At 41.0% G+C, this 24,305-nt stretch overlaps 1 protein-coding gene across 2 annotated transcripts in view; it reads right to left on the reverse strand.

Annotated features, from left to right (window-relative positions):
• ADAMTSL1 (ADAMTS like 1) overlaps window positions 1–24,305 on the reverse strand; it is a 330,890-nt gene that overhangs the window by 69,178 nt on the left and 237,407 nt on the right. For both annotated transcript variants that reach the window (XM_017500657.2, XM_017500658.2), the window contains 3 exons: window positions 17,593–17,721; window positions 8,559–8,738; window positions 5,127–5,261 (listed from right to left, as the gene is read on the reverse strand). In XM_017500657.2, coding sequence (XP_017356146.2) covers window positions 5,127–5,261; window positions 8,559–8,738; window positions 17,593–17,721 — 444 coding nt within the window. The remainder of the gene's footprint in view (window positions 1–5,126; window positions 5,262–8,558; window positions 8,739–17,592; window positions 17,722–24,305) is intronic.

The raw sequence follows: 24,305 nt of genomic DNA on the forward strand, positions 1-24,305 counted from the left end.
GCTTTTGTACTATTGGTGGGAGTGTACATTATTCAACCATTGTGAAAGACAGTGTGGGAATTCCTCAGAGACCTAAAGACAGAAATATCATTCAACCCAGCAATCCCATTATTGGGTATCCTAAAGGAATATAAATCATTCTATTATAAAGACACGTGCACACATATGTTCAGTGCAGCACAATTCACAATAGCAAAGACATGGAATCAACCTAAATGTTCATCAGTGATCGACTGGACAAAAATAATGTGTTACATATACACCGTGGAATACTGTGTAGCCATCATAAAGAATAAGATCATGTCCTTTGCAAGGACATGGATACAGATGGAGACTATCATCTTTAGCAAAAGAATTAAGGAACAGAAAACCAAGTACCTCATGTTCTCACTTATAAGTGGGAGCCAAATGATAAGAACACATGGACACATAGAGGGAAACAAAACACACACTGGGGACTTTCAGAGGGTAGAGGATGGGAGAAGGGAGACAATCAGGAAAAATAACTAATGGGTACTAGGCTTTATGCCTGGGTGATGAAATAATCTGTATAACAAATCCCCATAACACAAGTTTACCTATGTAACAAACCTGCACACGCACCCCTGAACTTCACAGTTAAAAAAAATAACAAAGACAAATATCAAAAAATGGTCAAAAGACTTGAATAGGCAATTCACAAATATAAATGACTGATAAACATAATAAACAAAATTATGAATGTATTTATATCATTTTTTCATACTGTATTTTATACCATTGCATATTCACCAATTAAAATAGTAAATGTAAAAACTCTTGGTCATATGTAGTCTTGGCAACGTTTTGGGTAAATGGGAACTCTCACACAGTGCTGGTAGGCATATAAAATAGGTAAAACTTTGCTGAAGGGCAATGTGACAACATACAACAAAAATCTAAAATATACAATGCCTTTGCCACAACAATTCCACTACTAGGAATTGATCCTAGGTAAATAGGGATGCACACAAGGACTCATAAATAAAAATATTCATGTCTATTTTTGATACAATAGCAAAATATTATAAAGAACCTAAAAGATCAACATTAGAGAATTTGTTGAATAAGATATGGTATCTCCTACCAATGCACTTATTAAAAATGAATTGTACAAGACTATTTAGAGACATGGAAAGCTGTCTGCTACATACAGACATTAAGTGAAAAAAGTTATGATCAATATACAGAGTATATTTCATTTTAGGCAAAAGGTATGTATAGCATGTATATTAATGTCTATGAAGAAGATATTTGAACTAATTATCTCTGAGTTGGGATTATAGATATTTTTATTATAGATAATTTTTATTGTCTTCCTTCTGCTTCTAATTCATTGCTCTACAATAAAGATATATTGCTCTTATAATAAAAAATCCAATAAAAGTTATTTTTAAAAAAATATCAGTGCTAATGCCCTATAAATGATGCTGTGAGAAATATCATTTCTCACAGTCTTGGGTCTTGGTCTTAGTGGCCAAAAAAAATATTAGGAAGTCTTGGGTCTTAGTGGCCAAAAAAAATATTTAGCAGAAGTCTGCAAAAAGGTTTTGGTGCTGCAGGGAGGCCTGAAATGTTGCTGCTCTATAACTGGAGCCCTGCGGGGCACTGCTTGGGTCTGGACCACCACAAAGTGACGGCATGAGCACCAGCCCTGCCCTCCAGAGCAGCTGGCATAGTTTTAGTTTTCCAGCAAAAGGAATAGCTGCAAACAACGATTAAAAAAATTAGCACCTGTCTTGCCTAGGACAATGGGTCCAGCTAGGTTGGGTCCACCTGGCATGGCCGGGCCTCTACTGGGCATGTCTATGTCTAAGCCATATAGTCAGGAGTGTGAGAGCAACAAACACTTGCTAGTCCCAAGGTTTGATTTTTACAGTTATGGAAAAGCGAGGCCCAGGTGGGCCTGCGCCTGTGTTGCTCAGGCAATGTTCCTTTAGGATAGTTGTAGTAGTGGCTTGAGGTGAAATGACTGCTAGCATGCCTGATAACTAAAATAGCCATTTCTGGAATAATCTCACCTAGTGGGGATCTCAACACTCAAGACTTAATGAAGAAGAATGAGCTCTGATACATGGCTTAAAAAACCCCAGCTCTCCCTTCTCCCCTTACTGCTGTGAAATGTAAAAATCAGGGTTTATGAGTTGCTGTTTCTGTGCCACAGAACCATGAAGTTCTCTAAGACTGTTACAGCCAGCTGACCTCAGACGGAGTAAACACACACACTGGCATCTCATCACTCACTGGCTACAACAGGGCTGGCGAACAGCTTTCATCCTGTATACATCAGCTATCACCAGGCTTGGTAGGAACATTAAAATTAATTCCAAGGCAGTGCCTGGGCTGAGTGAAAAAGAATGTCATGACTGATTAGGGATGTCTTGGCTGTGTGAGGAGGGATTAACAGTATCTTCGCCACATATTTCCACCTCGGTCTAGAATACCTGTTATCCTCAAAACAGGGTTTCTTCATTAAATCTCTCCCACTATCAATTATTCCTACAGAACATCAGATTAATGCTTCTCATACATTACTTTTAGTATGTCATTCTCTTCTTTAAAAACCCTCTAACGATTTGTTCCCATTCCCCATATAGTACATCTACTTCCTTCATTTTATATTCAAGGCCTCCACAATTTGATGCCATTTACAGTGTTAATGTCTCAGCAACCCTACATAAAACCTCCTCTCCAGCCTCTCTAGCTTATTTCTCATACCCAGAGCACACACTGTGGTCTGAAAGGGCCACCTATAGGAGCCAGGGATGGGAGCCTGTCCAAATGGGAGCAACTGGACTAACAGACTAGCATGAGGTACGAGCTGGGGAAGTTCAGGATGGAGGGAGGGTATTAGTATTGCTGGCGTGAGGGTCTAAGCCAAATCTGAATGGACAAGGACTGGCTGAGGTTTGTTCATTTTGATGGCCTAGTTTCTATCCCAGTATAGGTGCCTGTCATCAGTCTTAAAGCAGTGGCATTTTACAAATGTTTCTGAACAGACATCTGATACATATGTTGCACATTTTTCATCTTAGGGCTCATGGAATCTTCCTTGAATGCCCATTCCTCTTCTTTTCTGCCTATTTGGATCCCACCCATCCTGCAGTATTGAGCTCCAAAGCATCAGAGTGAGGCACTGTCTCCAATAACCTGCTTCTCAGAGTCCTGATACTTTACATCATTCTTTCATTCATTTCCACAATTCCATGTGAGTCTCCTAGTTCACTGACATTCATCACTCAAGTCCATTTGGTCCAGGCAGTTCATTGAGGGACTTTATGAATACTGACTCACTGTCTCATTCAAATGGAGCAGTCTGGATGTGGACTGGGATTTTAAGGTGTCTCTTAACTACTAAATTTAAATACCAGTCTAAGGTAACAAAGCACCATAAACTAGCAATGGAATGCAGCAGCATAAAGTACAATAAATTCTTATTGCCCATGGCTAAAATGAAACAAAATATTATTCCAGAATAAGGGAGAATGAAAGTAAAGCTATCATGAAAAAATATGAGCAGGTTAACTTTTCCAGCATGCTAAATGGCACCTGAGTGACCCAAAAAAGTTATTGAACTTGAAAATAAACAGCTGCTGCACACCCTGCTCGTGACCGGGCTATGATGAACAGTTATGAGAATTTCTCTAGTGATGAGTCTAAAACAAAGGAGTGCACAATGCACATCTCATTTGGAATAAATTTACTATTTGTAAGCCAAAGTCAACATGCAATTTGAAACTTCTATTAATTTTGATCAACATGACATAGAAAAACTCAGTGCCAAACTTGTATAAATCATGGGCAACAGAATAGGGCTACTTGTTACTTTCCCTGTGTCTCATTTTTACCCAAGTTCACAAACAGAGAAATCAGAAGATTTTTTCCATATGCTGATAAGCTATGAAGATTCTTTACGAGTTTCAGATGATAATGAAAACTGAAGGTCATCTTTCTGTGCTCTAACCCTAAAGATACTAGGCTCCTGTGTCTGTGTTAAGTCATCACCTATATGACTGGGAACCCCTTGGCCTCCTGTTCCTTGCTAGCTGGTGGGTAAAGGAATACAGACACTTTAAACTTGAGCCACAGGGATAATTCTAGCTATTATTGTCAACATGTGGGATCACACAGAGTTACTGTGAAGATTTTCCCCACTTTGCAGGCCTTGGCTTTTTGTTTTATTTTAAAGAGGAGTTTTAGATCTTAGGTTCACAGCACAAGAGGAAGGTACAGAAACTTCTCATATATTCCCTGTCCCTGCACATGTATAGACTTGTATTTTTTCCCTCAGGTCTTCTGAAGGCAGAAGAATTCTTCTCTTCCACCTTGTCCATCTCCGGAGGTCATGTGTGAAGGTTTTTCTGGCATCTCCATGAAGCTGGTGTGGCATCCCTGGACTTTAATGCCCTTGTATAATTCCTGGCTGCCAGAGGGCACTACCCATGTGGAAGGTAACTTGGTGAAGGTTTCCAACACTAGATGACAGGGAGGTTGTACTTGGTGAAATTAATTCAGCACTTGCCTTGAGGAGTCCATCTGGGTTAGCTTTATGCTATATCTACAGAAACCTGGCCTAAATGGTATAGCCTTTTCCTTTTGGAGGGTGCTGATATCTTATTTTCTCCTCAAAAGTTGATTATTACTCTAGTTTAGGTGGGAGGGGGTCATGGCGGAGTACCGGAGAATGCTTACCAAGAGGAGACGAGAAATAGGAGCTGTTCTTTACTGCTGCATCTTTCTCAAAGTTTCATGAGTCAGTCTGATTGAAAGGATCTGGACTATGGCATTAGCCCAAGAGGATTCAGAAAGGAGCCATGTTGGAATCTAGACAAGCCATAGAGTCCAGACTAACAACTGCATTCACCTCATATGGAAAGTTAGCCAAGTTTCCACTGGTGAGTCTGGATTCTGTAGGCAATTTAGTGATTTCCTGTTGGCCAGCGCCCCCCCCCCCCCCCCCCCTGCCTCCCCCCCCCCTTTTTTTTTTTTTCTCAGACATGCATTCTTGCCCCCCACTGCTGCCTCCCTCCCACCTGCAAGCAGTCACCCATCCATAAATCCTGTCCAGTCCTGGATTTCTGCCTAATGTTTCCAAGGGTTGGACTCACCAAGGACAGCAGAATTCCCAGGATCCAGGACCAGCTGTGTTCCCAGAGGAGACGTCAGCACTGAAGGAAGGTTTGGTCCAGTGGCTGCGAGCAAGGCCCTGATGTCTTCCAACTGTGTGGGGACTTGCGGGGGATCTGTGAAAAGGCAGATGGCGGATCAGGCAGGTTAAAACACAAGGTTGTGTCGACAGAAACGGAAGACGTGGGTATGTGTGTGCATACGTTTAAGATAGGCATTGCTACTGTTGCCTTTTAACATCACTTTTCCAACAGAGGGCTGCCTATCAAGGTGAGTATAAATTTCAAACTTAATACAGGTATTTGATGCCTGAAATAATAAGGTCGGTAAGAGGAAGCAGGCATGCAGATTTCAGGGGTTTCTCACTTTAGACCATTGGGTACCAACAAATTTGAAGATAAGTTAAACTATACTATAAAGACACTTTTTAAAAAAGCCAATTTTAGTATTTACTGTCTGCCAAGTTCTGTGCTAAATCGATTTCAGTCCATTTTTCATTTAGTCCTAATAACAGTCTTTAGAGTGAGGCACCTTGTTATTGTCCGTACAGAGATACACCACAGGAATTTCTTAGGTAAAAGGACCCTTTTTTATGAAGCAAAAGGGACAGTTGTGCAGCTGATAAGTTAATTTGCTTTGTGGTCTGGATTTTTATGCCTAAGTAGGATCTAGATAAAGCAGAGCAGGAGAAGAGTGTTGCTACGCGATGCTTCGCTATTCAGAATCTTACAAGGAATCAGCGCTGAAGTCACTGGAGGTCCCAGTTAACCAATGCGAAAAGTGACTAAAATGCAAAATATATAGCGGCTTGGTTATCATTCCTGCTGGACAAATAAAGAGGTAAACACCTGCTGAACTTCTCTTGGAAAAGCGGCAGATCCCGATCCCTTTGCCTCTCTTTCTGCACCTCCTGAAGAGCTGCGGTTTACACTCCCAAGGCCAGCTCCCACCTTTTTCTCTAGAACATTTGTTGGAATGGAAGCAGCAGCAGGAGTACTGCTTTTGAAAGGGAAGGTTATTTCAGCAGCATTCTGCAAGGGCCCTACTACGTGCCTGGCACCTTGCTATGCATTTGTTGGGGATGGTGAATTAATAAGTCATGATGGTGCCTGATTCTACTTGAGAAACATACCTTCAGTCTTTCTGGCTTTGGCGGGCAAAGACCATTGTATAGAGAAAATGATGAACTTGAGATTACATATGTGTGTATATGTGTATGTATGTAGGTGTATGTGTGTATATATATATATATATATATATATATATATATATATGTGAAATATACTTAAAAAACCCCTTTCCATATGGCATAGAGGAAAACATCATGCCTGGGTTCAGGAACCCTCAGTGTGAGCCATGGCTCTGTCATTCACTAATTAGGTCATTTAAATCCTCAGAGTCTTAGTTTTCTCATCTATAAAATGAGGTTCCTTTCCAAGATCTCTTTCTACTCTGGAATACCATGATTTTAGGAATTGATGGTGGCAGTTTACTCAAAGCGTCTTTCTCTCCTCCTCAATATTTCCTCTTGAAACTCAAGAAACCTTTGCTTATTTACTAAGAGCAAAAAAAGGAGGCTACTTTCCACCTTCAAAACAATCAGCTCTTTTTGAACCAAATATTGGTCCCTCCTCATGTCCTTACAGCTTCGACAGTATTTTTCCTCTTCAGTGCGTGTCCGTTTGCTCTTCCCAGGGAAACTGTCAGTTCTCCGGGTGTAGAGGCCAGCACTTAGATTTCTACTAAAACTTTACCAGTGTCTAGCTGACATGGAACTTAATGTCAGCAACATTAAATGGCAACACTTGATGAATATCTGTCCAATGGACTATATGAATACATGGATAAAAGTCTTATCACACTTCAAGTCCTCATGGTGCAGATTAACTCACAGAACTTGGGGTAAAATCTCAGCTTTATCCACAAAATGCCCCCTTTAAAAATCAAGCTATATTTTTGCTGATTAAGAGAAAAGCTTTGATGTTCATAAAGAACCTATTAAAAGTTAACAAACTTTCATTAATAAAACCAAAAATTGTGATCAAGAAAAACCTTAAACTTAAGAGTCTTAACAATGATTTTTTCCCCATTAAGTTTCATGAAAATGGGGAAGACTTTTTGTTCTTCGAACCCCATGTCCTCTGTTACAGTGTATTAGAACTGGAATGCAGTAAGAACCTGCCTACGGAACATACACACTTCATTGGCAAAGCCACAGTAGCAGCCCTACATCTTAGACTTTCACGTCTGTTAGCAGAGGCAACAGGGAAGGGTTATTAGGGAGGAAAACACTCATTGCTCAGCATCATAATTCAGTGTGGGGCAATATTCCCTGGGCTCTGGGCTCCAGACTAGCAGCTCAGCTGGATGAAACCCAAGGCAAAACAAATGACATCTTTCTCTGAGCCAATTTTCTGTGGCTTCCTAAGATGTCTGGAGGTTTATGCAGCCACCAGTGAGATGAAAGCCCGTTTGGGCCTCTCTGAAATCTGAGTGGGCAGGGTCTAGAGAACCTATGTGAAGGTGTATCTTCAACTCTGGGTGTGAAAACAGAAGTGTAAAGTTTAAATATTTTTCCCCGAGGAGGTCTGTAATGTACGTGTATATATGTATGTATGACATGTAATTATTATTTCTTACATCTTTCCTTTTTTTCCTTAGAATGACAGCTTTCTCTGGGTGGGAAAGAACATAATTATTAGAGTGCACAAGGGTATCCCTAGCCCAGGGGACAAAAAGGATTATGGCTTGCAACTTGGCTGAGTCCAGAACTGGGCAATAATCGGGTGGTGGATGGTGTCCCAGCAATTGTTATTTTTAAGCACCCATTTTATACCAGGAGCCATGCCAGCCTCTTTAATCAGCAATTCTTATGTTTAGGGGTACATGTGGAGACTTTAGGTGGACCAGACCATAGGCTTCCTGGAATTATAGGAAAAATTTTACATGTATGCATTTTTCTAGAAAGAGAAATCCATAGTTTCTATCTGATTGTCAAAGAAGTCCTTAATGCAGGAAGAGTTAAGGATAATTGTTTTAATTCTGTTATCTCTGAGATCCCTGATCTCTCAATCTTGTAATCCTTGTTTCTGGAGTCCCCACATAGAGGCCAGTATCTAAGGCTTAGCAGAGTGAAGTAACTTGCCCAAGGCCACACAATTAGTAAATGGTAGAGCCAGGGTTCAAGTTCTTGTTTGACTGGCCTTGTTCTATTGAAAGCCCATAAATTGGGAAGAAGTGAAGGGATACTGATTTTACCTTTTATGTCCTTAATTGGATTAAAGACATAGGAGAACATATCTTTTATGTCCTTAATTGGATTAAGGACATAAGGGAACAAAGGAGGTAGAGGATGGGTTAGAGAGTCACCCCCAAGAGGGTGCACCAGAGGCAGCCAGCTTTGAGGTGTTTACCTAGGATCAGCAGCTGGGTGCTCTCAGTCAGCTCTCCATGAACATTGGCCGCCCTGCAGGAGTATACGCCCTGATCTGAGGCTGACACGTTTGTGAGCAGCAAGGAGCCTTCATGCAGATGGTGGGGGGAACCCAGTTTGCTTTTATTCCTGAACCAAGTGACTTCAGCTTCAGGTACTCCTAGGAAGAACAAATATAAACTCATCAGTCAAACACGTTCAGGTGAGCCCAGAGGCATTTACAGCTTCTTGAATCCCCCTTCCCTGAGGCTGCTCTACAGGGCCATCTTCTACCTTGCTTTGGCTAAACTAAATAATGCCCTGGACCTCTCAGTTGTCTCCAGATCTTTTGCCTTTTAAAACTTGCAGCGACGAGGCAGGAAGGAGGAGGCCAGTACCAAGAGGAGGAAACAGGTAGCTGGCACAGGGGACCTGCCAAGGTGGAAGGAGTGTACCTAAATTCTTTGGAGACAGCATATTTGAAAAACACGAGAACCAAATGTATGCACCAGTGAAAATGAAACTACATGAAACAAACATCATGTTGAGTAAGTGATGCCAGACACAAAAGTACATACTATATTATTTCATTTCCATAAGTACAGAAACAAAACCTGGTAACATTAATCTATGCTGTTAGTAGTCAGTGGAATGAATGGGGAGGGGTTGTGACCGAGAAAGGGGACAAGGGGCTTGGCCACTGGTGATGCTGTGTGTCTTGACCTGGGGCTGGTCTGGTGGGGAGTGTTCACTTGGTACCTTTATGCTATGTGTACTTTTCTGTAAAGATATCATAGTTTAATAAAGGGTGAAAAGCTGTACTATGTTAAAATATATGTATGAACTAGACAAATGGAAGCTGCTAGATTCTTACTGGAGTTGACACTCTATGTAGAAAACATGCTTGTATTTTTGGAAGCCTACATATCTTTTCAGAACAAGAAAACATGAAATGGTAGTATCAGTAGAACCACAGGCAAAGGACAAACGGAAAGTGCTCAACTCTTTCCACAATCCAAGTTGATTTTCTGCGAGAGAGCTGGGGAGATCGTCTGCTGACTTGGGATGGGTTCTCTCTTTGGAAACCAGGCTCTATGTTCTAGGGACAGCGCGAGTTCCTCAGGAAGTTTCCTTGTGGTTAACATGCTGGTAAAAGGCCTTGGGAATTTAGGGCAAGCCTTCCTAGATGCTATTTTAGGAGGATCCTATAGGAGGCTGGGCTCTGAGTGTGTTGAGAGATTGAAAGTCTACGGCACTGCTACAAAGGTCTCTAGGGAGCAGAAAGCTCCCTCCCCCACACACCTCAGCCTGCTGCCCAGCTCACAGTTTACCTGTAGAACTCGCTGGCATGTATCCAGAGCATACTTAAAGTGTCAAGAACTGGCTGGATGCAGTGGCTCATGCCTGTAATTCCAGCACTTTGGGAGGCTGAGATGTGTGGATCACGAGGTCAGGAGCTTGAGGCCAGCCTGACCACCATGGTGAAACCCATCTTTACTAAAAACTCAAAAATTAGCCAGGTGTGGTATTACACGCCTGTAATCCCAGCTACTCAGAAGGCTGAGGCAGGGGAATCACTTGAACCCTGGACGTGGAGGTTACAGTGAGCTGAGATTATACCACTGTATTCTAGCCTGTGTGACACAGCAAGAATGTGTCTTAAAAAAAAAAAAAAAAGCGTCAAGTTCTGGGAAATGGGGTCAAAGCCAAGAATGGCCAAGGAACCAGACCTTTAGTACAGTAGTCTAGTGTTTTCCCTAAGATGGGGCTGGCTTTTGCCTTTCGGGCAAGGGCAGTTTGCCCTTAATGGCTAGCCTACCGTTGAGGATGTAGAGTCTTCAAGGAGCTGCCTATTTATCTGTTACTTGTCCTTGAAAGTGGAAGGAGAAAGAGGCAGGGCTATCAAAAGCGGTGGAAACTTGGGGGAATACCACAGCTTTGTCACATCAGAGAGAGGCACACGCTAATCTGGCTCTAATAGTAGGATACTTGATGCTCAAGTGCATGGGAGGGGCCAGGTTGGCATCATCACTACAGATACCTGGAGAAAAGACACAGGTGAGGGGCAGAACAGCTGATTTTTCATCGCAGCACCACTAGGGAGAGCAAGAGCATCAGGATGCCTGTCCATGCCAGCTTGGAATTTGGACCCTGAACTTAGTATTTTTGCATTAAAAAAATCCACAGCATTCAGGAGAAAGGCTCAGAAGTAAGTTGAAGAAAAGCACTTCCAGTTATTTTTCTCCTGAAAGCACAAGGAAAAATGAGGTCCCACAAACCCTTTTTCTTTCTTTTGAGATGGAGCCTCTCCTCTGTCACCCAGGCTGGAGTACAGTGGCATAATCTCAGTTTAGTGCAGCCTCCGCCTCCCCAGAATCACTGGGTTCCAGTGATTCTCCTGCCTCAGCCTTCCGAGTTACATGGAATTACAGGCATGCGCCACCATCCCCGGCTAATTTTTGTATTTTTAATGGAGATGCGGTGTCACCATGTTGGTGAGGCTGCTCTCGAACTCCTGACAGCAGATGATCCACCTGTCTCAGCCTCCCAAAGGGTTGAGATTACAGGTGGGAGCCACCATGCTGGCCCTGCAAAGCGTTTTCTACCAGTATTCATCCTCTTACGCTCGCATTGCTCACACGCAGCACTTACTGCCCGCATCTTCCTTAGAGGAGGGCTGTGGGTCACAAACACAGAGAATCAGAGGGAGAGAAAATGAGAGTGAGAGTGACAGAGCATTAGAGGGAGGGAGGAACAGGAGGAGAAGGGAGAGAACCCAGGGATGAAGAGACACCTGGGAGCTATTTCTCACTCCCCCAAGAATTGCTTGCAAGCTTCTTCCATTCCCTTTATGACTGTCTGTCTCATGCCACTCTAAAATTGTGCTCGTTTTGAGAGGACAGGACTGGATATAAAATAAAAGGGCTGAATTCTGTGACAGCAGGGGCTTTCATGGGAGAAATGGAAATGTTCAGAATAGCAGGGTGGAGGAAGAAAACTCCAGTCTCTGTAACCCTGGAACCGTGGACGTGACAGCAGTCCCAAGGGAAGAGAAATTCAGTTGGAATCATTCTTGAATCTATTAGCAAACCTCTCATTTAGCACAGCTCTCATTCAAGCACAGATCTGCATTATGAGTTTGCTGAGGCAGGTGTTGTTGCTGGTGCCACATTTTGAGGACTTCCTGCCTGGAACTGTGGGCCTTAGGCAGAGAATGATATTACGGGACAGCCCGTCCTTCCACAACTGGCTCTAACATTACACGTGTAGAATGAGGAAAGAGAAAAAAACAATTGAGGTGTTAGAGGTTTTTTTTTTCTTTTTCTCTCAAGAAATCACAATGATGCTTTAGAAAACTTCACCAGCCCTTGAATGTTCCACAGAGTCCCTTGAAAAGGTACCAGATACATATGCCTAATACTGACCTTCAGAATACCTCAACATCAGAGTGTACCAAGCTTGCCAAAATGTCCTGAGTGCATTAAAGAGAGAAATAACATTGACTGAACATTTACTATATGCCAAACATTTCATAAACACAATCACTTATTTTTCACAATGATCCTGTGAAGCAGGTACTATTAACTCCATTTTATAAATGAGAAAAAGGGTCTCATAGAGATTAAGAAATTTGCCTAAGGTCACATTCGTTTGGATGCCTGAACAATGACATGGGGACAGAGTTGCTGTTCCCCCCAGTTCTCTACCCTACAGCCAATCAGTAACCCCCCAGTGCCAGGGTGGGGATTCAAACTGAAATACCTTTAATGCCAACAGTCCTCATCTTAACAAGTGTGCACCGTCTGCCATTATACAGTAGCTTGCCTCTTGAGAGAAAATCTGAACTGCTGCTTCACTATTTCTGAACTGCCAAACCCTTAATTCCTTTACGCTTTCAGAATTAATGTTTGCTGTGGTTACAACACCAAGGTGTCATCAGGAGAGAGGTTCCAGAGTCCATGTGTTCGGACTTTGTTCGCTCTCCCTTGTTGAGAAGCTTGGTCAGGTTGTGGGAGATGATCTTTTCTAGACTGCTGTGGTGTGACAGCAAATGCCACAGAAAGAAACACCTGAAAATGACAGAAAATATGCTCTCCCGCAGAACAAAATCCAAGAACTATGTTGCTATTGACCAGCTACTTGGATAGGCTCCACACGCTAAACTCCCTGGTATTATTTGAAGCTTAAAACAGGAAAGGAAAAGAACCCGTGTTTGTGTTTTCCCCTGAGGCGTATCTTTTCAACAGCCCAGTGCTCTCCCTGCCGCTTCAAAGGATCAATAAATGAGCTTAGTCACAATCAGCAGTAACTCGATATGATTATAAGGTCCAGTGCCTTTGATGTCCACGGAGCTGCCAGGTAGGGTGATGCTATAATATTCTTTAAAAAAAAAATCCCAGACAGGGTATTCTTGTTAACTGGATGCCTTATGATATTTGGAAGGGTGCCTGCACCATGGCAGTGTGTCAACATCTCAAGGTGGGGTGTCTAATCAAAGGTGCACCTTTACATTATAAGTTCTAGAAGCTTCCTAGGAGGTGTGGAGGTAGGGTGGCTTAGGGAAAGGAAAGAGAAAGCATACAGCAACCCAACTGTCAGCCTTGTAAATTATTCTAAGGAACCATGGCAGTTTGGAAACAAGGTTTTCGGCCTTCCGTGATTCTCCATACTGATTGTGGCAGACAATGACAGTTGTTCACAAAACTGGTTTCCCTTTTTCCTGAGTACCCAGTGAGGGCACCTTCCCCAGTATCCTTTGTAGTTGTATGTGGCCATGTGACTAAAGAGTGTGAAAAGTCTTAATGTGTGCTCCTTCCAGGTGTGGCTCGTAAAAGCCTTCCCAACCATCCCCCATATTCTATTTTCCCCTCTCCTGGTTGATGGGATAGAGGTAACCCCTAGGGAGACGCTGGAAGGCATGTGTTCAAGATGACAGGGCCACCAGCATCATGTGACCCTGAATGACGGATCCTCTCCAGATGACCAGGTGTACTTTTTGGGCTCCTAAGTAAGCAAAATAAGACTTCTATTTTATTTGAGCCATCATACATTTGGGGGTCTACTTGACACCAGTGTCTAACCTATCATAACACACCACCCATCACTGACTCCTGAACTGTTTATTTCTGCATCCCTAGTCCTGCTAATTTTATCTCCTAAGTAAGTCCTTCAAACACTTCCTTTGCTTTTAGGAGAAAAACCTAAACTCTACCATAATCAATGAGAACAGGTAAGATCTAGGCCCTGCCTACCCCCACCGTCTTAGCCTCATATGCTACTTTCTTCTCTGCTCTCAATATTATAGCCATACCACCAGCCAGTTTCTACTTCTTTAAATGCAACATGCTCTTTCTACCTCAGGCCCTTTGCACATACTGTTCCCATTTACTGAAACACTGCTTCCTTCCCTGATCCTTTATCACTGACTCAGTTTTCTGACCTCTTCAGAGAACAAATGGAAAATCAGTATGGGAGTGATACAGTGAATCAGGTCAGTTTTCCAGAAAAAGCCCATCATACTCATATGCTGATGCTTTTGAGGCTTCAGGGTTGGGAAGAATGTGTGAGGCTGTATTCTGTAAACTGAAAGCACACGTGTGCAAGAAGCTGTTTAATAAAAAATTGCTAACAACTCAAACATGTAAGTCAGTCTAGGTAAATTAACATAATATTCTTAAAATAGGCTATTATACAGCCATTAAAATTATGCTTATGACACAGACAAATGTTTATTACTGAGAGAAAATAAAGCAGGATAAAAGGTGATGATTAAGGAAATATACTAAAATGTCAGCTATGGTTGAGTTTGCAGAGAAGGACTTTGAACAAGCTGTTTTCTTTCCTTTTTAGCCTCTTTTAAATTTTTTTGTGTTTTCTAAAACTTCTTTAATACTCTAATATTTTATAATAAGAAAACAACAACTGTATCTACATATTGCATTATATTATCATTATATATTCCATAACTTTTCTCCTTCCCAGACTGTGAGCTTCCTGAAAGTTGTACCTTATTTACCTGTGGCTCCTTAGATTAGGAGACATCTGATCTAACCTGGATGAAATACTCCATAAAAAACTGCCAAATGAACAACATGAATGAATCTGACATAAAACACTTCTTTAAGCAGGCCCTGATGGAGTCCCACTTCCCCGTCCATTACCAGAGGCTGGGTTGCAAATTCTCAAGCTACAGTATCAGCTACTGGCAGTGTTACTGGTGCTTACAGAATTCTACCTAACCAATCAGGAGGACACTAAACTGCCTGACTAGGAATGGGCTAGAGATGACCAAGAGGAAGGAGAGAGCCATAAGAGCCACTTACAGCAGCAAAGTGAAAGTAGTCCTCTGCCATTTAGCATTATAGCTGTCAGTGTTTTAACTGGAGACTCAGCTCACAGATGATTTCCTTGTCCAGCAAATTCACTGTGTAAGTAAAAGCAGGCTCTTTTCCACCTACTTTGAGTAAGCGTCTTGTTTAACAAAAGGAATAATGACAAATATACAAAGATTTATTTTAGTTAATCAGCATTAATACAGATGGTTTTATGGGTAAAAACAAAAATAAAGACTGCAATGTCACAGCCGGGGAAAACTAGGTATAACCATCTAGGCTCTCACTATAAGGTGATCAAGTGAGCCTCTGGATGAAGTCCCAGAGAGAGGGCCCTAGGCAGCACGGAAGAGTGGCCAAAGCTCGTTTTAATGTCCTAGGTTCCCCAATGTAAATATTTCCTCAACTGGATTCTGGTGCTCTCAATCTCCTTTAAATGCCCATTTCCTTGTTTTGCTGTCCTATCCTCTCCTGTTCTGTTTTTTGTTTGAGACAGCATCTTGCTCTGTTGCTCAGGCTGGTTTGTAGCAGCGTGATCTCAGCTCACTGCAACCTTCACCTCGTAGGTTCAAGTGACTCTTGTGCCTCAGCCTGCTGAGTAGTTGGGATGGCAGACACTTGCCAACATACCTAGCTAATTTTTGTATTTTTAGTAGAGACGAGGTTTCGCCACGTTGGCTGGGCTGGTCTGGAACTCCTGGTCTCAGGAAATCCACCCGCCTCACCCTCCCAAAGTGCTGGGATTACAGGGGTGAGTCCCCGTGCCAGCACCTCCCCTTTTCTTTTACTCCTACCAGTTCCACCTCTTAAGAAGATACACAACGTGGTCCATTGTATCACAAGTGTTCATCACCAAAGCATGTGTCCATACTGATCAGGTGTGTGTGTGGGGTGATTGTTCTGCTGAAAGGGCCTTACTGGCACCATTAATCCCTGCACCAAGGGGTAGCTCATTCATGCCAATCCCTGTTAGGAGTTTTGTTTTACTCCCTATCTGGGAGTACAGGGGCTGAAGGGACTTGGTTCTAGATTTCACTGACGAGGCTAGAAGGGAAGCATCACAAAGGCCATGAGAAACTTTACAAAGGAGAAGCTAATGCACATTTACAAAGATTTATATTTCAGATATCCTATTTTTTTTTTTTTTTTTTGAGATAGGGTCTCACTCTGTCATCCAGGCTGGAGTGCTGTGGTATGCTCATGGCTCACTGCAGCCTTGAACTCCTGGGTTCAAATGATCCTCTCATCTCAGCATCCCTAGCAGCTGAGACTACAGGCATGCACCACCACACCTGGATAATTTTTGTATTTTTTGTAGAGGCAAGATTTTGCCATGTTGCCCAGGCTGGTCTTGAACTCCAGGGCTGAAGTGATCTACCCATCTCAGCTTCCCAAAGTGCTGGGATTACAGATGTGAGCCATCAGGCCTGTCCATGTTTCAGATTTCCTGAAACTATCAGAATATTTCAGAGAAAGTCAGACTTGGCTCTTATTTGGAAACAGGAAGTCCTAGGTTAAGATATTCCTCTTACTTACTCTTAAATGTGTTTTCTGGTCTTATAAATAACAAATTGAGATAAATCTTCAGATGATGAAGATCTAAGATGAAGAAACCATCAAAGCAGGGGGTACCACTGCCTGTCTACTCTGCAGACAGGGGATGATCAAGGAACCTGGGTCTGATTGGCCATGCGACACTGGGGTATATCTGATGAGGACAGCAATCAGAAGACTAGCTGCCCAAAGGCACAAGAACCATTGATTTCTTCATGCCTTTGTGTCAGTGAAACCCCTAGGGGGTACACATCACAAATGACTGGTACACAAGAAGGGAAAAATAGTAGCTGGGCCGCGTTCTGCTCTGTGTTGGTGTTTTCTGTCTTTCAATTGAAGGTAAATATTTTTATACAGAGCATATTACACCCCCTATTGTCTGCTACTCCTCGCTTCCCTGTGGCTCCTGGACCCTGTTGGTCCTGAGTGTGCCAGGCCTAGCTGAGGGCAATGCCTGTACCAGAACTCCATTGGCTATCTTCTCCAATGACTCCTGCCCACTTCTGATTCGAGCAAGTTCCAGGTTCCTGTTGGCCTTACCTCTTGCCGTCTTTCTCATGTCTATCCAGTCTTTACCTTCCCATCCCCACTGCCCTGAGTTCAGGCCTCCATGACCTCTCCTCAACTACAGGGATGGGTTTTACCTGGTCTTTCTGTCCTAGTGTTTCCCTTCTTCAATCCATTCTCTGAACCGCTGGTGGCTTTCTCTTCTGGAAGCATGGCTCCTTAACATCACTTCCACCTGCATTTCCGCACTCTGGGCTCCACCCAGACTAAAGCTCACACTGTTCTCTCTACAGCCTAGAGTGTTTTCTACTTCCATGAATTTCATCACTCTCCTTTGTTCACTTGGAACTCCTTGCCCCCATCTTTGCATGTTCACATTCTATCCGTATGGAAGGCTAAGATTAATGAAAAACATACACAGAAAAAGACCAATTTTACCTATCTGTCCCAGTCAGAATTAATCTTTTCTCCTCTAAATTTCTGTAGCACTTTCTACTTTCGGAGTGACTGAGGTTCATGTGTTGGCTTTCCTACTAGTGCTATATCCCTGAGAGCAGAATTTGTGTCTAATTTGTCTTTGTATCCCCAACCTAGCACAGGGCTCCATTAACGTGTGAATAAATACACGAATGAATTTCTCACCTGCAACCTGGCAGTTAATTGTCACATTCACTCCCTGCACTGTTTTGATGGTGCTTCCTATATCGACTGTGACTGCAGGCTTCTCCATGTTGATCATGGTCATTCGTGACGTTTTCACTAGTGGCTTTCCTGAAGATAAGAAAGAATATGAGATGTTACTCGGTGGTGACTGGGGAAATTGGGGCTTTCCCTTGGAATATGGGTTAACCACCAATGCATGGCAGGTCTACCCAGACTTTTGGCACTGTGTTTTCTCCTGAAAAATTGTAAGTGCACAGTATAAAAGCATCTGCCCACCTACCTACCACAGCGTTGTCAGTAAAAGAACAAGGGATCAAGAGTTTGAAGATAGAGCACGTTATACAAACTGAGATGATTTATGCATTCTAATCATTAAATTAACAAATAACCCTCAACATGACATTTTACATGGCCTTTTTTTAATTAAAATTTTTACTTTAAGATTATTGTAGATTCACATGCAGTTATAAGAAGTAATATAGGGTGCTGGGTGCAGTGGCTCATGCCTGTAGCCGCAGAACTTTGGAGGTTGAGGTGGGCAGATCACTTGAGGCCAGGAGTTCGAGACTGGCCTGGCCAACACGGCAAAACCTCATCTCTATTAAAAATACAAAAATTAACTGGGTATGGTGGCGTGCACCTGTAATCCCAGCTACTCAGGAGGCTGAGGCACAAGAATGCTTGAACCCGGGAGGTGGAAGTTGCAATGAGCCGAGATCGCACCACTGCACTCCAGCCTGGGTGACAGAGAGAGACACTGTCTCAAAAAAAAAAAAATAATAATAATACGGAGAAATCTTGTTTACCTTACCCTGTTTTCCCAATGGTAATATCTTGTCCACTAGGGTACAATATCATGGCCCCATACTAACATTGATAAACTTAGGATACAGAGCATTTCCATCACTACAAGGACCTCTCAAGTAGCTCCCAAGCCCCCCTTAACCTTTGGGCAACCATTGATATGGTCTCCATTTCTAAAATTTCATCATTTTAAGAATGTTCTATGAATGGAATCACACAACATGAAACCTTTTGTGATCTTTTTTTTCTACTCACAATAATTCTCTGGAGATTCTTCCAGGTCTCACATGGTATCATGGTTACATGTATCAATAGTTTGTTCCTTTTATTACTGGGTAGTATTCCATGGTATGGATGGACCACAGTTTGTTTAGTTATTCTTTTGTTTAAGAATATCTGGGATGTTTCCACATTTTGATTACTACAAATAAAGCTGTATCAATATTACAGTACAGGTTTCTGTGTGAACATGTCTTCACTTCTCTGAGATGGCCAGGAGTGTAATTCCTAGGCCATAGGGTAGTTGCATGGTCAGTTTTTTGAGAAACTGCCTTATTCTAGAGTGCCTATACTATTTCACCTTCCCTCCAGCAATGTATCATTGATCCTATTTCTCTGCTTCCTTACCAACGTTTGATGTTGTCACTAGTTTTTATTTTAGTCATGCTGATAAGTGTGCAATGATATCTCCTTGTGATTTTAATTTGCATTTCCCTAATGACTAATAATGTTGAATATATTTTATGTGATTATTTACCACGTGTACACCCTCTTTGGTGAAATGTCTATTCATGTCATTTGAGCATTTTTGATTCAGATTATTTTTACTGAATTTTGAGGGTTCCTTATATTCAAGATACTAGTCTTTTGCCAAATATGCAGCTTGAAAATATTTTCCCTAAATATCTAGCTTTTCTTTTATCTTCTTAACAAGATCTTTTGCAAAGCAAAATTTTTAACTTTGATTTATTCATTTTTCTTTTTATGGATCATGCTTTTCAAATTTTTTCATTGACACATAACTGTACATATTTAGGAGGAACACTGTGATTTTTTGGATACATGTATACATTGTATAAAAATCAAATCCGACTATTTAGCATATCCATCACTTCTTACATTTATCATTTCTCTGTGGTCAGGACATTCAAAATCCCTTCTCCTAGCTATTTTGAAATATACAGTACATATAGTCACCCTGCTGTGCAAGAGAATACCAGAACTCATTCCTCCTATATAACTATAACTTTGTGCCTCTTGACCTATCTCTCCCTATCTTCCTCTCCCCACTCTCTTCCCCAGTCTCTGGTAGTCACTATTCCACTCTGTACTTTCGTGAGATCAACTTTTTAGATTCTACATACAAGTCAGATAACATAGTATTTGTCTTTCTGTACCTGGCTTACTTCATTTAACATAATGATCTCCAAGTTCATCCATGTTGCTACAAATAATAGGATTTCTTTTTTTTTTTTTTTTTTTTGAGACAGGGTTGGTCTTGCTTTGGCATCCAGGCTAGAGTACAGTGGTGTGATCTCGGCTCACTGCAGCCCCCGACTCCTGAGCTCAAGTTATCCATCCATCTCAGCCTCCTGGGTAGCTGGAACTACGTGTGTGTGCCATCACACCTGGCTAGAATTTTTTTTTTTTTTGGTAGATACAGGATTTCCCCATGTTGTCCAGGCTAGTCTCAAACTCCCGGGCTCAAGCGATCCACCCACCTCAGCCTCTCAAAGTGCTGGGATTATAGTCGTGAGTCACCATGCCCAGCCTCATTCATTTTGTTTTTTATGGTGGAAAAGTATTCTACTGTACACATATCCACATTTTCTTCATCTGTTTATCTGTTGATGAACACTTAGGTTGATTCTATATCTTGGATATTGTGAACAGTACTGTGGTAAATATGGGAGTGCAGATGTACTTTTTCATCTGTACTGTTGTACTGTTTGAGGTACTGTTTTCATTTCCTTTGCATACATACCCAGTAGTAGGATTGCTGGATCATGTGGTAGTTCTATTTTTAAATTTTTGAGGTATGATGTTTTCCATAATGGCTATACTAATTTACATTCCCATCAACAATGTATAAGAATTCCCTCTTCTCCACATCTTAACAATTTTTTTTTTTTTTTGTCTTTTTGACAGTATCCATTCTAACAGAGGTAAGGTGATATCTCATTCTAACAGAGGGAAGGTGATATCTCTAACAGAAGTAAGGTTTGCATTTCTCGGAAGATTAGTGATGTTAAGCATTTTTCATATACCTGATGTCCATTGGTATGACTTCTTTTGAGAAATGTCTATTCGGGTCTTTTGCCCTTATTAATTAACTAATTAAGTTCAGGGGCACACATGCAGGTTTGTTACATAGGTAAGCTTGTGTCATGGTGGTTTGTTGTACAAATTATTTCATCAGCCAGGTATTAAGCCTAGTACTCAGCAGTTATTTCTCCTGATCTTCTTCCTCCTCCTGCCCTCTGCCCTCCGTAAGGCCCCAGTGTCTTTTGTTCCCCTGTGTGTCCAGGTGTTCTCATCATTTAGCTCCCAGTTATAGGTGAGAACATGCAGTGTTGGTTTTCTGTTCCTGCATCAGTTTGCTAAGGATAATGGCCTCCAGCTCCATCCATGTTCCTACAAAGAATTTGATCTTGTTCTTTTTTTTTTAATCTTTTTTCCATTTTTAAATATTAAACTTTTTTTGTTGTTGTCTGAGTTCCTTACATATTCTGAATATTAATCCCTTGCCAGATAAAGAATTTGCAAATATTTTCTCTCCTGCTGTAGGTTGTCTTTTTATTCGGCTGATTGTTTCCTTTGCTATGTAGAAGCTTTTCAGTTTGATGTAACCCCCCAAAACTAGACAAGGACACAACAAAAAAAGTAAACTACAGGCTAATATCCCTGAAGAACATGTATATAAAAATCCTTAACAATACACTAGCAAAGCAAATTCAACAGCACATTAAAAAGACTGTTCACCACGATTAAGTTTCATACTACAGACACAAGGACGGTTCAACATATGCAAATCAATAAATGTAATACATCACAAGAACAGAATGAAGGACAAAAACTATATGCTGAACATCACTAATCTTCAGGGAAATCCAAACCAAAATCACAATGAGATTTCATCTCACCCCAATTAAAATGGCTACTATAAGAAAGATAGTAGATGTAGAAAAAGCATTTGACAAAATTCGACATCTGTTCATGATAAAAACTCGTAACAAATTAGGTTTAGAAGACCTCAGTACTAATAAAGGCCATATATGACAAATCCACAGCTAATATCATACTGAACAGGAAATAGTTAAAAGTTTTTCCTCTAAGATCTGGAACCAGACAAGGGTTTCTGTGTTCACCACTTTTATTGAATATAGTACTGCAAGTCCTAGCCAGGGCAATTAGTTAAGAGAATCACATAAAGGGCATCCAAATTGGAAAGGAAGAAGATAAACGGTGCTTTGCAGATGACATGATCTCATATATAGAAAACCCTAAAACTTTACTAAAAAATCATTAGAACAAACAAATTCAGTAAAGTTACAGGATTCAAAATCAACAAATAAAAATTTCTAGTGTTTTTATTTACTAATAAACTATCTGAAAATAATAAAGGAAAAATCCCATTTACAATAGCTACAAAAAAACCCTTAAGAATAAATTTAACCAAGGAGGTGAAATATGTCTACATTCAAAATTATAAAACATTGATGAAAGAAATGGAAAAGGACACAAATAAATGTAAAGATATCCCATGCTCATGGCTTGGAAGGATTAATATTGTTAAACCATCCATACTATACAAATCGATTTACAGATACAATGCAATCCCTGTCAAAATACCAAGGACATTCTTCACAAAAATAGAACAATCTTGAAATTTGTGTGCAAACATAAAAGACCCCAAAATAGCCAAAGAAACCTTAAGCAAAAAGTACAAAGCTGGAAGCATCACACTACCTAATTAAAAAATTTATAGTAATAAAGCTACAGTGACCAAAACAGCATGGTATTGGCATAAAAATAGACACACAAACCCATGGAACAGAATAGAGAACACAGAAATAAATCCACATACTTACAGCCAACTTATTTTCAACAAAAGTGCCAGGAACACAGAACAGATAAAGGACAGTCTCCTCAATAAATGGTGCTGGGAAAACTGAAGCTAGACCCCTATTTCTTGCCACATAAAAATCAAAAATGGATTGAAGATTTACATATAAGACCCCAAATGATAAAACTACTGGAAAAAAACATAGAGGAAACACTTCTTGACATTGGTCTGGGCAACAATTTTTTTTTGGATAAGATCCCCAAAGAACAGGCAACAAAAACAAAAATAGGATCATGCTTTTGATATCAAGTTTAAGAGCTACTTACCTAGATCTAGATCTTAAAGATTTTTTCCTATTTTTTTCTAAAAGTTTTATAGTTTTACATTTGACATTTAAGTCTGTGATACATTTTAAGTTAATTTTTAGATAAGATGTGAGAGGTCACATTTAGATAAAAGGTCAAAGCTTATTTATTTTTTGACTATGGATGTCTAATTGCTCCCTCACAGCTTATTGAACAGGTTATCTTTCCTACATTGAATTGTTTTTGCACTTTTGTCAACAGCAGTTGGGCACAGTTGTGTAGGTCTGTTTCTGAGCTCTCTATTCTGTTCCACTGGTATATGTGCCTATCCCTCTACCAATACCACACAATCTTACTTATTGTAGCTATACAATAAATTCTGAAATTAGGTAGTCTGATTCCTCCTGCTTTATTCTTCTTTTCTATTCTAGTTCCTTTGCTTTTTCATATACATTTTATAATAATCTTCTCTACATGTATAAAATCTTACTAAGATTTTGATAGGAATTAGATTAAACATGTGTATTAGGAAAGAAATGACATCTTGATTTTGTTGGGGTTTCCAATCCATGCATATTGTAGTCTATTTATCTTTAATTTAGATCTTCTTTAATTTCTTTCATCAGAGTTTTGTTGTTTCTGAGATATAAGTCCTGTTATATTTTGTTACATTAATTAACCTAATTACTTTGGTTTTCTTTTGATTGTCTATATAGACAACCATTTCATCTGCAAATAGGGACAAGTTTTATTTCTTTGTTTTCAATCTCTATGCCTTTTATTTCCTTTTCTTACTTTACTGCACTGGGTAGAATTTCTAGTGCCACATTGAATAAGGGTGGTGGAGGTGGTTTTTTTCATGATGTCTAGGTTTCAGTTGAAACCTGTACATTTTTCTAGTTCTGAGACTTTGGATCTTATTTAAACCTTCTGTTTTAGCTGCTTTCTATAAAACCACTCAGGCATGGGAGCAGGGAGATGCCACCTTGTTACTACCCAGTGCAGCTTAAGTCCAGGTTCTCCACTTGGCCTCTTTTGTTACCCAAGTTGGGGGGCTCCTCATTACTGGTGGGAGTTCTGGATCCTCACATGGTCCCCATTACACAGCTGTGGAGGTGGAGCCTCCTTACCTTGGGCAGGTGGTACAATTCCTCACTCTCCAGGAGGTCTCCTCTAAGTGACCCAGTGGGGAGGGGAAGTTGGGCACTGCAGGGTGAAGGTAGAACTCCAGGATCCCCACATTACACTATTGTAGGCATAATAAATGAGGGCTGGAAATCTCTGATACCCACTCCGTGGGAATTGGGGAGGGTACTTCATTTCAGGCTGGCTGGTGGGGAGTGCAGGCTCCCTGCTCAGCCTTTGCTGGTGTGAGTAGTAACAGACACAGTGTTTTTGGTGACATTTAGCGAACGTAGAGTAGAATTTTCTAAAGGTTTTTCACCTTGCTATGTTTTCCCTTTCCTGGTCCTTTTGTTAGAGAGAGAAGGCTTCTAGTTGGTGCTTTTTTTTTTTTT

This window comes from Cebus imitator, unplaced genomic scaffold (genome assembly GCF_001604975.1).
Source record: "Cebus imitator isolate Cc_AM_T3 unplaced genomic scaffold, Cebus_imitator-1.0 Scaffold267, whole genome shotgun sequence".
In the NCBI taxonomy this organism is placed as follows: domain Eukaryota; kingdom Metazoa; phylum Chordata; class Mammalia; order Primates; family Cebidae; genus Cebus; species Cebus imitator.